The sequence below is a fragment of the Megalopta genalis genome, chromosome 11 (assembly GCF_051020955.1).
Source record: "Megalopta genalis isolate 19385.01 chromosome 11, iyMegGena1_principal, whole genome shotgun sequence".
Lineage (NCBI taxonomy): Eukaryota > Metazoa > Arthropoda > Insecta > Hymenoptera > Halictidae > Megalopta > Megalopta genalis.
In genome coordinates, this window is record NC_135023.1 from 10022945 (window position 1) to 10036830 (window position 13886).

Consider the following 13886-nt stretch of genomic DNA (forward strand, 5'->3'; position numbering starts at 1 on the left):
TATTAAATACATTTTTTAAACAATTTTATTATACAGGATAGTATAAAAGTGCACAATACGAAAACATCAGAATTTAGAAAGGTCATGTTATCAGCAAGGTTATAACAGAAAACATTAATTACAAAGCTCAGCTTTTACTTCTACATTTATATATACATATTTAATTCATTTATAATGTAGAATTGTTATTTACACAGTAATTAGGTTAACCAAACTTGTAATTATCATACACTTCACGAAACATATCACGGCAATTTATTTTAACTTGTAACTTGGCGCATAATAAGAAAATTCCTGATAATTTTCTATGCAAGCTATATATTTCTTCTGGTGGAGGACAAAGTCTGTTATCTAAAATGGTTGGAACCAATGATTGGATTCTGAAATAAATTAACATGTTTATTTTAAGTATTTTCTATTAGAAATAATTGAGATTAGTCATTTTTACCGATTAGTCACATCTTGTCCCCCAAAATCGTAATATTTATGTTTCTTATCAAACACTTGTCCTAGAACCATTACTGCATCTACATGAGCTTCTTCCATAATCTGAAATCAGTGCAACAAAAATTTATGTGAGCTAACAAGTTTCAATGTGTACAGAATTAGAGATATTAAGAAATGATTACTTTAGATTCATATCCAGTAAGAAATCCCATTTCTCTAGATAAATTTAGAATTGTATTACGATCACCTTCACTGGCAGCATAAATTATTCTAATATATTTATCCATAAATAATTTTTCGTACTCTCTACAGGCTCCAAAATCTAGTAAAACTAACTGAAAATTACATAAAAATAGTTACTTATATAGATTTTTACAGAATATCATATTACATACCTGTCTAGTATAAGTATTGTAAAAGAAATTTGACCAGTTTGGATCTGTTTGCATATATCGGAAGACAAATAATTCTTTAAGGCATAAACTCATTATCAGTCTACAAATATGTTCTCTTGTTTCCATATCCAAACTGACACACTTATCTACTGGAATACCTTCTACCATTTCCGTTGTAAAAACTTGACTCGTCGATAATCCATCTGAATAGGAAAGTGGGCAATTATTTCGTGCCTAAGAAAATCATTTAAATTTATACCTATTACTCCTGGAACACAATAATCCTTGTAAGATTCCATGAGTTTCTTGTATCTTTTTGTACATTCTGCTTCGCGTATATAATCTACTTCCCATGCAAGTTCTCGATTCGCAACTTCTACTAAATTGTCTATGAACATGCCTTTCGGAAAAATATTCCAAACCTACAATAAAATTTTTTCCTTTCATCATCACTTTGGTGAAAAGTGAAAGAGTGGAAATAGAATATTATCTGCAATACCTTCATTAAGCCTACTAAGTTTTCAACATCGCTTTGAATTCCCATAGCTACACCAGGATATTGAATTTTAATTGCTACATCTTGACCATTTAATAAAGTACCATGATGAACCTGACCTGGAATTATCCAATATCATTAGCAACTGAAGCATTCTTTTAAATCATTTATCAATTAACAAAAGTATTGTACCAATAGATGCTGCAGCAAATGGTTTCTCTTCAAAGGTAGCTAATTTATTCCTCCAATCGTGCCCAAGTTCAGCAGCTAATACTTTCTGAAAGCAGAAAATTCATACATCAAAGTTGATGTTAAATAATGTAATTTACGCAAATGAAATACCTCAACTTGCCATGCTGGCATGAAGTCAGCACTCTGTCTAACTCTTTCAAAAATCTTCTGTAATTCGGGACTTATAATGGTTTCATCTTGAATGCTTAAAATTTGTCCTATCTTTAATGCTGCACCTGTTGTTGGCCCATACAAAATATAAACTCTTTCATCACCAAAAAATTGCAGTAATTGTATTACCAATATTTACCTCTTACTTTACATAAAGTTGAAACTATTCTTTCAGCATTTGCCTTTGTAAGAAACATATTATCAAATGTCTCACCAAGGCTTTGTGTTTTTAACCCAAGTGTTCTACGTGTGTATTCTGCAACTGTACCAACACCAAGACCAATTCCTAATGTACCAAAGCTCATCATTCTCTGGAATCTAGTAGATGGAACTTTCTGAGCTTTTGCATTAGGTGAAAGCTACAGCATAAAAATTGATTTATCAATGTCAATTTGATATATAAATATTATGTAAGATAGAAACCTACAGTTTGCTTTGGTTTCACAGATGGTCTAACTTGTGGTTTCTCTGGAACTACCTTCAGAGATTCTTGTTTTATTTCAGAATCAATTTCTTTTATAGTATTTTCTTTTGGAGTATCATATGTTTTATTCTTTTCATGTTCCAATTCCAATCTTCTTAAAATTTCTTTATCTTTATCTGAAAGCTCAATCATGGGTATCTTGTTCTCTAACTTAGTCATTGTTTCTATTTTTTCCTTTACTGTTGTATATTTTCTTATTGTAGGTCTATCTTGTTTCTCTTGTGTATTAGTTGTACTTGCAGACGTAATATTTTGCTTCTCGTTTATTATGTCAGGCTCAATTGATACTTCTTTAGGATCTTTTGCAATATTGTAAGCATATAGCTTAGTTTTTTGGATTGGTGTGGAATCATAGGGATCTGAAGACGTACCGATCATTTTGTTAGATTTTATTTTAACAAATTCCATTAAACCTTTTTCAACAACATTTAATCGTTCAACCACTTCTTTGAGCTCCCCTGCTACTTGTTCCTGTATAAAAAAGTACAATAAAAAAAAACTTCATTTTTTACTTAAGAAGTTAACACTTTACACAATTATTAATTGCTAAGGATTAATGTAATAATTTCTTTTGAGATTAGTTTTATATTTTTAAATTAAAATAAGTAGCAGAAACTTACAGGAACCTTACTTGGTTCTATGTTTTTGAATTTTTTTATACACTCTGTTGTACATTTTTCTGCAGCAGTTTTCAAACTCGATGTTTGTACTGTACGTTTAACTGCATCTTCTTGGTGTTTTATAATGGCATTAGTTACCGCCCTAGCTCCTTTCAGGACACCAATGAGATCAGATATCCAAGGTTGAGACATCTCTGTGATTTAATCTACCTACAAAGTATACGTTTAAAATTAGTTATGACAAGTTTTAAAATATGCATAAAATATTATTATTATTTTCTTGATGTTATTTCCAAGTTATTATTTTCGTTCATCACTTATAGAGTAAGTTGAGTCAATATACTTATAAGGAGCGTTAAAAATCTGGAAACTTCGTACATATTTAAGTATGAATGACGGTATCTGCATGTATGCATATGTATGAGATCTAAAATAAATGCAACCTTGAAAATCGCAAATAAGGTTATAATCAAATGGAGTGACATTTCTAATTCTTTTAATAGTTTTATATTCCAATTTAATGTATTTTTCTTGCAACAATAAATTTATGTAACGATACCTGTCATGTAACTCGTTAAAAAATTATATATTACTAATTTATTTTCAAAATACATGTGCGTTTCAACCAACCTCTATATCACGATCGTATAATGTAATCTATATACCAAGATTTCATAAGTTTATGTACATATCTATCTTGTATGGTCTCTACTTAAAAAGTCTTAATTTCGTAGAATGTTCATAGTATCAAAAAATGATTTTTTTTAAATCGTTTATTTTTCATCGCTTTATATGTACGATTTATTAGTAATGGTTTCACCACTATTTAAGAAATTACAGAAATTCTACAATTTAAGTACACCTTTAATTAATATATTATTTATACATATATATGTATAACTTATTATTTATAATTGTAATATACGTATGTATATATATATATATACATATATGTAAACATATATGTGTGTATGTACATATATATGTTTCGAGCGGGGCTCAAAGATTTAATACATTGTACAAGGTGCATCCGCAAATTCACCCACATTAAAAATCACAGAAATAATCATTGCATCATAACATACTTATTGCTGTAACAATCTATAAACAAAACTTGGCAAGCTTTAAATTTGACTATTATCTTTTTTGATGTTTATATCAGTACCTTATAAGCTCTACAATAATTTATTTATATACACAGTACATATTTTTGTTGTCGTTGTATCTTTATATAACTATAAAAACAGAAAGTTTATTATATAACAAATTCCAAACACTTTGAGGCGATCGTCAAAAATCTTTCATTGAATTGAAGCTAAAGTCACCTGCTGCAGAATAATTGTTGATTGTTTGATCATTTGATGCATAAACATTGGGGGTAGTCTCAGAGAATCGATGTTGCACTTGCAGATTCACATATATCAATGAAAATATCTATATAAAAATGCTGTTTGCTTGAAGCATATATATAATATGTATACTTATTATTACTATATGTATTATTGTATACAAGAGCCTTATGCTTGAAAATTTCATACAACTTTCTTAAAATGGTGTTCTACAAAAGTCACTTATAGAATTCCTAACAGTGTTAATTTCATTTTTAACACATTACCTACCAGTGATTATGTAATAGTTTTCAGGAATCTACGATTCATGGTTAAGGATTTTTTATTAACAATAACAATTTTTAACGCAAAACAATAAATCCCTCCTAATAACGTAATCTTATTACATCTTTCGGGATTAATTTTTAAAGAGAAATTTCTATGTTGCTTTTTGATATAGCATATTCATTGAAAACTCTATTAATAAACGTCCGGTAGGTAAAGTGTTAATATTATACTGGGGAGACCACCACTATGGGACCAGTGTCATGTTCTGAAAATTTTTTTAACAAGAAAATTAACTTTACAAGAGAAACGAGTGTAAGAAGCTGTAAGCTCTCGACATATTATATAACATTCGGTTGATCTGGAATTATAGATGCGAAAAATGTACGGAAAAAAGTCCAAGTAAAAGCTAAGACTCCTGGTCTCTCTTCTTCGTGTTCTTCATTCGCGTTTGTCATAGCTTCTGTTTGTACTGTTGGTACTGGACCATTTGGTTGTTGCGCTACAGGCTGGGGAGCAGCAGCTTCGTTTTGCAATACTTGATTATTGTTATCTATTCTGTCTACTCGACCATTATTATTTTCTGGCAAAAAAACGAGTTGCATTCGGAAGAAACCACCTTGATATCTGTAAATCATTGGATCCATTAATTTTTTTTCAAGTTGTACATATTATTGATGTGAATTGTGAATATAGGATATATAAACTTACAGGTACATTGTAAAACCAAGAAATATGACAACAAGGAATCTTAGTGGAGATGAGTAAAAATATAAAAGACTGAAGAGAACAATTATTCTGGACAGAGTATAAGAGAAATCTAGCCAATCTATGTTAAATGCACCATCCTCTTCAGCACCATTGTTTCCACCAATAATGTCAACATCTTGGGCTGCAGGTTGTTGTTGTTCATCACCTACATTGTTATTATTGTTATTATTATTGGTATTATTTCCATATGGATTTTGATCACTATCATTGGTATTGACATTCATTTGTTGTACATATGGAATGCTAGTTTGTAATGGGATTCCTTGTGCTGCCATTCTATAAGACCAAAATAATATTTTATTACTAGCTACTATTAATATTTAATAAGGAAACAAAAGCAGGAGTTTGCTTACAATTGCATGTACTGAGTAAAATAATGTGTATATGCCTGTTGCATCCAAGTCATCTGTTGACTATTCCTTGGATCGAAATATTGCTGTGTAGTATACAATTGTGTAGGACTGTGTTGTATAGTGAAATTGTTAATATTTTGAGCCAGATTTTGTACACTATTTGCATTATTTAATCTTGCGTATTCCATTACATTTCTTGTAGAAGAAGCTATACTGCTTGTGCTCTCTTTATTCTGTTCTGGCATTATTTTTTGAGAAGCACAAACTAAATGAACAGTGTAAGCTTGATCTTCTTGTCCATCACATTGCCTCAGAACATCTTTCAAGCATGTGGAGTCATTTAACAATTGGCCAGAATATATCAGTTTTTGACTTGCTTTTTCCTGTGAATGACAATCACTTATCATTGTGCGAATAATATACAATTAATAGAATTTAAAGACATGAATAAGCAGAATTATGGAGCAGACTTCATTATTGATATAATAAAGTCTTAAAAGACTTACAAATAAAACTACATCGTTATCTGATAAAATGATATGATGTTAGAAATGTTTCCATTGGGAAATGTCAAAAACAGAAAAGTTCGAGGATATTAACGTATTCCTTGATCTACGACAGCAAACATACATTTTGCTTTCACCGACAATTAGATGGACTTTCACAAAATTTCACACGATCGAATTCATTAATACAAGCAATGAGACTCACTGGCTTGCAAGGATAAACTTCGGACAGATATTCTTTTAATCGGCCGATGGTCCATTCGATATCACAATTAACAACTTGATCTTTAATTTGCTGATTCGGTGTTTTTATTATTAGTTTTACTGTGGTGCCTTCCATTATTATAGAACTTTAACTATTACGGTTTCTTTTGGTCAGCTGGACGTCCACTGTCAATTATTTGAAGAGTATTAATTAACGATGATACCGAGGCCAATTGATATTATGTACTGTGGTTTCGAAGATTCATACGATGCGTCTTTTTATTTGTTAGATCTGTCTGCTGATCTACACCAACACCATGTATATATTTATTTATTTAAACTTCAAGTGGAGGCTGGTTCGACAATAATACAGAAGATCTACGTGAAAACACAAACGAGTATTTAATCCTCGATATATTTTTATAAGCGTCACTAAATGAAATCACATATTTGGCGACTTATCATTGGTTGTAGATTACGATTTATTTATGGTACGATAAAACCCCATTTTCATGTACAATTTCTTCTGTTCGATCTATTTAAGCCGCCACCATATTGACAAGCTTAAACGGAGCAATTTTATAGAAAGGAAACTTTAGTATTTTTCATTAACTACTTTTCAGTGCGCACGCGTCTATAAGTAGTTTAAATGTCATATAGGCGATATCTGACGGAAACATTAATTTTTGTCGTTCAAACTCTTAAAAGTACTCAATGAGTGTTTCTCAAAGAATATGTAATTTAGAGATAGGTACATAGAACATTCAGATAAGAGTTTCGTCTCTAATATATGTATGTATATGTATTAAAGTTCATGAAATATTTTTGAAAACTATGCATGAGGGTAGTTGTAGATGGCGTTTAGATATAGACCTTAGAATATTCTAAAGTCGACGAGACAGATGGCTTCAGTTTGGCGTTGGTTTGGCGTTGGCGCGAATAGTGGTGTGGTTGCTGTGGTTGGTAGGAATTGTTGGCAATGGCAACGATCTTATAAATTCAGTTTGAATTTGAATTGGATTCATTAGATATATGTAATGAAATGTAAGTACAGCGTCATTTGTTTTATTATAATTCTGTTTAAGCACATGTGTTATATGTTTCCAATTGTGACGGAATATGACAAATATAAAAAAGTGTTCAAACGACTGGAATAGAACTGTACAAAATTTGAATCTCGATATACCACAATAACATATTAACACTGTTTACGGATTTAAATTGAATTATGGATAGATTTAGTTACAATCTGCTACTATACGAAATAATAATTATGAATCTTAATAGTGTTAAGAGATCTTTATATACTTGAATTTGAAATTTAAGTGTGGTACTTTATATTTTTAGGGCTCCCATCAGAAAGACTAGGAGTAGCTCAAGGCGATCTTCTGTAAGTACACTAATGTTGTAAACTTATGTACCTATATACATAATTAATGAACATGAATGTTGTTTACTATTGGTTTTGCTTTATGTACATTGCACGATGATTGCGTTGCGTATTAACTGATTCAAGATAAATCACTTAATTTTATATGATTAACTTTAACACCAGTCTTTTTTTGTTTATTGGCAATTACAGTTTTTATTATTATTTTCATATTGTATATAGATTCTTAAGCCTTCTAAACCACGACAGCCATTACAGAATTTAAATGTCACTAGTTTATCTACTGAAAGTAGTCCAGCAACTACAACAAAGCTTAAACGACGTGTCAGCTTTGCAGAAACAAAACATGTGAAGTGAGTTTCATTCTTTGTTTGCAAATTTTGTTTCCTGAAAATTTCTGGAAGTGTTAATTCTGTTATTCATTGTGCAGAGAATTCTGTAATTCGTTGGAGCAAGGCACTGTGTGGAATAATACGTACGAAGAACATGATATAAGTAATCTTAATGTACTATGCATTCCTAACAAAGAATGTGATGTTGGAAATGTGTGTAAAACAAATGTAGAAATTAGAACAGATCATTATAATGAAGTAAGGTATAGTAATTCTCAAACTGTTGATAAACTTGCCATTACGGACACTAGAATATGTTTCACTCGTGATGAAATAATTCAAGAAAGTCTGATTGCAATAGATCATGAAGAAGTTTGTAGAAGTATATCCAGGAAAACAGAATCAACATACAAACAGCCAACTAAGAAAGGAATGTTGCTAGATGCATCCTCAATAATTAATTGTAATATAACAGCACAGATAAATGAACATGCTGTTCTTCCTGGAAATACTAATGATGATTCCATGGAAATTACTACAGTAGTATCTACTAAACCATATACTTTGCAAGAAACCAATATGTATCAACAGGATACTCGAAATTTCAATGATGTCCCAAAAGAGATGGCTGCTGCATTAATTACTGGACTATGTAATTTACAAAGAGAAACATCATACGCAGAGCCCCAAAAAAATTGCAATGATGTTTCAATGGAGATGACAACTACAGTACCAACTATACCATGTAATTTGCAAAAAGAAACATTATTCGCGGAGCGTACCAAAAATTTGAAGGATGTTTCGATGGAGATGACGACAGCAGTACCTACTAAATTATGCAGTTTGCAACAAGACACACCATACACGGAGTGCACCAAAAATTTCAAGGATGTTTCAATGGAAATTACTGCTGTTGTACCTACTAAACCATACAATTTGCAGCAAGTAGAATCAAACCCGATGGCCAACAAAAATTACAATGATGTTTCAATGGAGGTGACAACTATAGTACCAACCATATCATGCAATTTGCAAAAAGGAACATTACTCGTGGAGCGTACCAAAAATTTGACGGATGTTACGATGGAGATGACGACTGCAGTACCTACTAAATTATGCAGTTTGCAACAAGACACACCATACGCAGAGTGCACCAAAAATTTGAAGGATGTTTCGGTGGAGATGACGACAGCAGTACCTACTAAATTATGCAGTTTGCAACAAGACACACCATACGTGGAGTGCACCAAAAATTTCAAGGATGTTTCAATGGAAATTACTGCTGTTGTACCTACTAAACCATACAATTTGCAGCAAGTAGAATCAAACGCGATGGCCAACAAAAATTACAATGATGTTTCAATGGAGCTGACAAGCACAGCATCAAACATACCATGTAATTTGCAAAGCGAAACATTATTCGTGGGACGTACTAATAATTTGAAGGATGTTTCGATGGAGATGACGACTACAGTACCAACCATACCATGCAATTTACAAAAAGAAACATTATTCGCGGAGCGTACCAAAAATTTGAAGGATGTTTCGATGGAGATGACGACTGCAGTACCTACTAAATTATGCAATTTGCAACAAGACACACCATACGCGGAGTGCATCAAAAATTTCAAGGATGTTTCAATGGAAATTACTGCTGTTGTACCTACTAAACCATACAATTTGCAGCAAGTAGAATCAAACCCGATGGCCAACAAAAATTACAATGATGTTTCAATGGAGGTGACAACTATAGTACCAACCATATCATGCAATTTGCAAAAAGGAACATTACTCGTGGAGCGTACCAAAAATTTGACGGATGTTACGATGGAGATGACGACTGCAGTACCTACTAAATTATGCAGTTTGCAACAAGACACACCATACGCAGAGTGCACCAAAAATTTGAAGGATGTTTCGATGGAGATGACGACAGCAGTACCTACTAAATTATGCAGTTTGCAACAAGACACACCATACGTGGAGTGCACCAAAAATTTCAAGGATGTTTCAATGGAAATTACTGCTGTTGTACCTACTAAACCATACAATTTGCAGCAAGTAGAATCAAACGCGATGGCCAACAAAAATTACAATGATGTTTCTATGGAGGTGACAACTATAGTACCAACCATATCATGCAATTTGCAAAAAGGAACATTACTCGTGGAGCGTACCAAAAATTTGACGGATGTTACGATGGAGATGACGACTGCAGTACCTACTAAATTATGCAGTTTGCAACAAGACACACCATACGTGGAGTGCACCAAAAATTTCAAGGATGTTTCAATGGAAATTACTGCTGTTGTACCTACTAAACCATACAATTTGCAGCAAGTAGAATCAAACGCGATGGCCAACAAAAATTACAATGATGTTTCTATGGAGGTGACAACTATAGTACCAACCATATCATGCAATTTGCAAAAAGGAACATTACTCGTGGAGCGTACCAAAAATTTGACGGATGTTACGATGGAGATGACGACTGCAGTACCTACTAAATTATGCAGTTTGCAACAAGACACACCATACGCAGAGTGCACCAAAAATTTCAAGGATGTTTCAATGGAAATTACTGCTGTTGTACCTACTAAACCATGTAATTTGCAGCAAGCAGATTCAAACGCGAAGGCCAACAAAAATTACAATGATGTTTCAGTGCAGATGACAAGCACAGCACCAACCATACCATGCAATCTGCAAAACGAAACATTATTCGCGGGATGTACTAATAATTTGAAGGATGTTTCGATGGAGATGACAACTACAGTACCAACCATACCATGCAATTTGCAAAAAGAAACATTCCTCGCGGGGCGCACCAAAATTTTGAAGGATGTTTCGATGGAGATGACGACTGCAGTACCTACTATATTATGCAGTTTGCAACAAGACTCACCATACATGGAGCATACTAAAAATTTCAAAGATGTTTCAATGGAAATGACTGTTGCAGTACCTATTGAATCACATAATTTACAAGAAGAAGAACCATACGCGACGTCTAATAAAAATCACAATAATGTATCAATAGATACGACAACTGCAGTACCAACTAGACCATGTACTGTGCAAAAAGGAACATTATGCAGGGAGCATACCAAAAATTTCAAGGATGTTTCAATGGAAATGACTGTTGCAGTTCAAACTAAATTATGCAGTTTGCAAAGAGACGCATCATCCGAAGCACGTATCAAAGTCACATATGATTTGCAAGAAGTAAGACATAACAATGATAAAACATCTACTATTTGCCATGATGCATCAGTGGATGTGCTTCAAATGCATTCATGTGATTTGAATATGGAATCAGATAAAAACAAAATAGTTGGCGATAATTTAATGGCAGTCACAGCTGTGGTACCTTTTCTAAATCAAATGAATGTGTCTGAAGAAAGAGTGGAGTATTGTGACACAAATATTCAAAAGTCTGAAGAAGTTGCTGTACCACCTTTACACAATATTCCTGAAAGAACTGATGCTGTTACGAATTTGTCGGAGGTTAGACAAACAATACTACCTGAAAAGGTTGACAACAGAACTTCTTCTAGAAATTCCTTAAATCAAATTACTACATCTGATAATGTCCTAAAAGATATTACTATTTTAGTAGTTCCCTCTTTGTTAAATTCAAGTGAATCGTCAAAAGAAAAGAATTGCACAATAAATAAATCAGAAAACTCGGAAGATAAAATTATCAAGGAACCTACTTCAAGTGAACTTCCAAATCTAGTAAATATTGAAACTCACACGGCTATGCATGATTCGTTGATGCAAGATATTTGTGCTTCAGCTTTAAATAAAGATAACACAGGGTCAGCTTGTGCTACACTTAACACTGCATCAAATGATTTCCTATGCACTGTAATGCCAGATGTTAGTCAAGGAACATTCTTGTCACATGAACACTCACAAGATATTTTACCACATCCTCGAAGAACTTACACTATAAAACCATTAAGCATCGATCATTCTTTCCCAAATACTAGTAATGAACATAGTAAGAATTTGGGAACGAGTCACGATGTTCAAGATGTAAATAGTTTCCAGACTCAAGCTTCATTCGAAAATTGTAGCACATTCTTTGATAGAACTGTAGAGCAATTGGAGTCAATTAAGCCACCGTCGTTTCTTTGCTTAGATAACTCTGTTGAAGATGTATCTGTGAATACTAATTACGGCCAGGAGGTTGAAACAGAAAAAGAAATTGTCTCATCTTTAAACATTATTGAGGGTTTACCTGGAGTAACTAAATGCAGAGAAACTCAAAAACTTGATCTGCAAGAAGTTGTAAATGAATCTGGAAAGCAAAATAGTCTAGAAACGTCACATTTTCGACTATTACATGGCGGTAGTCCTAGCACAATAGTTAAAGATTTGGAATGTTCCTCGTCAACAATGAATAATAGCCAGATAATTTCCACAACAATTAATGTTATCAGTCCATCTCGAAATGAAGATACGCACAGTAATTCTAATATAGAGAATGAAACTATGGAACAGTCTGTCGTGGATAAAGATCTTTGTAAAGCTTACACTGAAGAAAATCATCTTCAAAGTGATGAACTTAAATTACACAAAATTACAATGGAAATAGAGTTGGAAGAAATTGATCCACAAACTTCTCTTGTAGATAAAGATGTCACAATTGAACTAGATCCATTTTCTTCATTATTGAAGGAACTACGTGCTTGTGCTGAAAGGTATATTAAATGAAAACGTTGAAATAGTTTTACAAAAAAATATAACAATTTTTGTATTTCTTTTTGCAGTGATAATATTATTTGGGAAATATACCATGAAAATATTGAGAAGAAAATGTTCATAGCAGGATTTATGTCTTGTTCTCTATTATTAGTAATATATTTGAGAGATGATTATGATGATGTCTTAGGTAGTCAATTTATTAAAGATGTTAAGATGATTTCTCGTTTGGCAGGTGAGCTCATAGTAGGACAGTATTGTGATAAATATTTCTTAAGGAACAAGTAATAATATCCTATTAACAAACAATTTTTATTAGATGATGCGGGCGATTTAATAAGTATAGTTCACAAGCTAATTTTAGAAAAAATAGACGTCAGAAAATTAATTGATTTGTATAAAAGTGTTAATGATATTCTATTAATGTTGGATCATGTATCAAAGGAAGTAAAACTAGCCATGGAATTCATGTTTGAACTGGACCGATTGAAAGATAGAAATTTAATGGACATAACGCGGGATAGGTAATTAATTAAACAAAATTTATTGACACATTCCATGCTGGATGTAACATCTATCTTTTCCTCTGTTCCAGTGTATCTTTTGTTTCTCTTACTAAAAAGATGGATATTATATTGAGGGTAACAGTGATTCTTAAACCATTTGAAAACATTGAATCTGAGGATATCAGTGTACAATTTTTATCAGGCTCATCAGGCTCTGTGAGGTCTGTTAATAAATTCTGCTTTTTAAGCCGTATTGAAAATTTATTTATTATGACCTTATTATTTTACAGAGAGGAAGTAATTAAAAAGTTACTGAAGAATATAAAAAAGGATCATAATTTTTTGAGAAGGTTCATCAATGATGTGCGAGATTATATATACTTGATGGAGGTGTGTGATGCTCCAACTAAAGTGCCATACTAATGTGCCTGCTGCAATAATTGTAAATGCAATAATTGAACGGAAAATATTCGTAACTTGAGGAACGCGTTAATTTTATTATATTATTTTAATATCATTATGTTATTGCAGTTGGACTGCATAATAAAATATTTTATAATTTTCGAACAAACTACTTGTAGATTTAATATATTGGTCAGAAGATCATAGACTATTCTTTATTGCTCAAGTAAGGTTTCATATACATCGTCTTTAAAA

At 32.3% G+C, this 13886-nt stretch overlaps 3 protein-coding genes across 6 annotated transcripts; 1 reads left to right on the forward strand and 2 right to left on the reverse strand.

The window, feature by feature from the left end:
• Positions 1-118: 118 nt before the first annotated feature.
• On the reverse strand, positions 119-3868 carry Coq8 (ubiquinone biosynthesis protein COQ8, mitochondrial). Of its 2 annotated transcripts, none has more exons than XM_033480481.2 (12): positions 3475-3868; positions 2845-3054; positions 2168-2695; positions 1880-2099; positions 1681-1805; positions 1531-1615; positions 1342-1457; positions 1102-1264; positions 843-1045; positions 630-782; positions 449-549; positions 119-380 (listed from the first exon to the last, which is right to left on the reverse strand). In XM_033480481.2, the coding sequence occupies exons 2-12, from the start codon at positions 3034-3036 to the stop codon at positions 206-208; spliced, it is 2061 nt and encodes a 686-aa protein (XP_033336372.2). In that variant the 5' UTR covers positions 3037-3054; positions 3475-3868; the 3' UTR covers positions 119-205. The 2 variants fall into 2 exon arrangements, with proteins under 2 accessions (XP_033336372.2, XP_033336373.2); XM_033480482.2 differs by lacking the exon at positions 3475-3868 and adding an exon at positions 3188-3205.
• Positions 3869-4294: 426 nt separating this feature from the next.
• Herp (Homocysteine-induced endoplasmic reticulum protein) lies at positions 4295-11796 on the reverse strand. 2 transcript variants are annotated; one of them, XM_033480519.2, is made up of 4 exons: positions 11770-11796; positions 5582-5964; positions 5169-5504; positions 4295-5084 (listed from the first exon to the last, which is right to left on the reverse strand). In XM_033480519.2, exons 1-4 carry the CDS (start codon positions 11779-11781, stop codon positions 4799-4801), a joined length of 1017 nt encoding a protein of 338 aa, XP_033336410.1. In that variant the 5' UTR covers positions 11782-11796; the 3' UTR covers positions 4295-4798. The 2 variants fall into 2 exon arrangements, with proteins under 2 accessions (XP_033336410.1, XP_033336408.1); XM_033480517.2 differs by lacking the exon at positions 11770-11796 and adding an exon at positions 6293-6789.
• On the forward strand, positions 6989-13800 carry LOC117226303 (uncharacterized). Of its 2 annotated transcripts, none has more exons than XM_033480511.2 (8): positions 6989-7335; positions 7639-7681; positions 7904-8034; positions 8112-12722; positions 12792-12958; positions 13043-13247; positions 13319-13450; positions 13520-13800. In XM_033480511.2, coding segments are annotated over exons 1-8 (5424 nt in total). In that variant the 5' UTR covers positions 6989-7333; the 3' UTR covers positions 13653-13800. The 2 variants fall into 2 exon arrangements, with proteins under 2 accessions (XP_033336402.2, XP_033336403.2); XM_033480512.2 differs by having other exon boundaries at positions 7957-8034.
• Positions 13801-13886: the final 86 nt, after the last annotated feature.

Excerpts from the sequence above, each read along its gene's own strand:
- LOC117226303 (XM_033480511.2), top strand. Across the intron at positions 13,248-13,318 it reads ATGGACATAACGCGGGATAG|TGTATCTTTTGTTTCTCTTA; the intron begins GTAATTAATTAA and ends CCTCTGTTCCAG. Across the intron at positions 13,451-13,519 it reads GGCTCATCAGGCTCTGTGAG|AGAGGAAGTAATTAAAAAGT; the intron begins GTCTGTTAATAA and ends ATTATTTTACAG.
- Coq8 (XM_033480481.2), bottom strand. The coding sequence starts at position 3,036 with ATGTCTCAACCTTGGATATCTGATCTCATTGGTGTCCTGAAAGGAGCT. Across the intron at positions 2,100-2,167 it reads CTGTGAAACCAAAGCAAACT|CTTTCACCTAATGCAAAAGC; the intron begins GTAGGTTTCTAT and ends TTTATGCTGTAG. Across the intron at positions 783-842 it reads ACAATACTTATACTAGACAG|TTAGTTTTACTAGATTTTGG; the intron begins GTATGTAATATG and ends TGTAATTTTCAG.
- Herp (XM_033480517.2), bottom strand. The coding sequence starts at position 6,427 with ATGGAAGGCACCACAGTAAAACTAATAATAAAAACACCGAATCAGCAA. Across the intron at positions 5,965-6,292 it reads AAGTTTATCCTTGCAAGCCA|GAAAAAGCAAGTCAAAAACT; the intron begins GTGAGTCTCATT and ends TGTCATTCACAG. Across the intron at positions 5,085-5,168 it reads CTTGGTTTTACAATGTACCT|ATATCAAGGTGGTTTCTTCC; the intron begins GTAAGTTTATAT and ends AATGATTTACAG.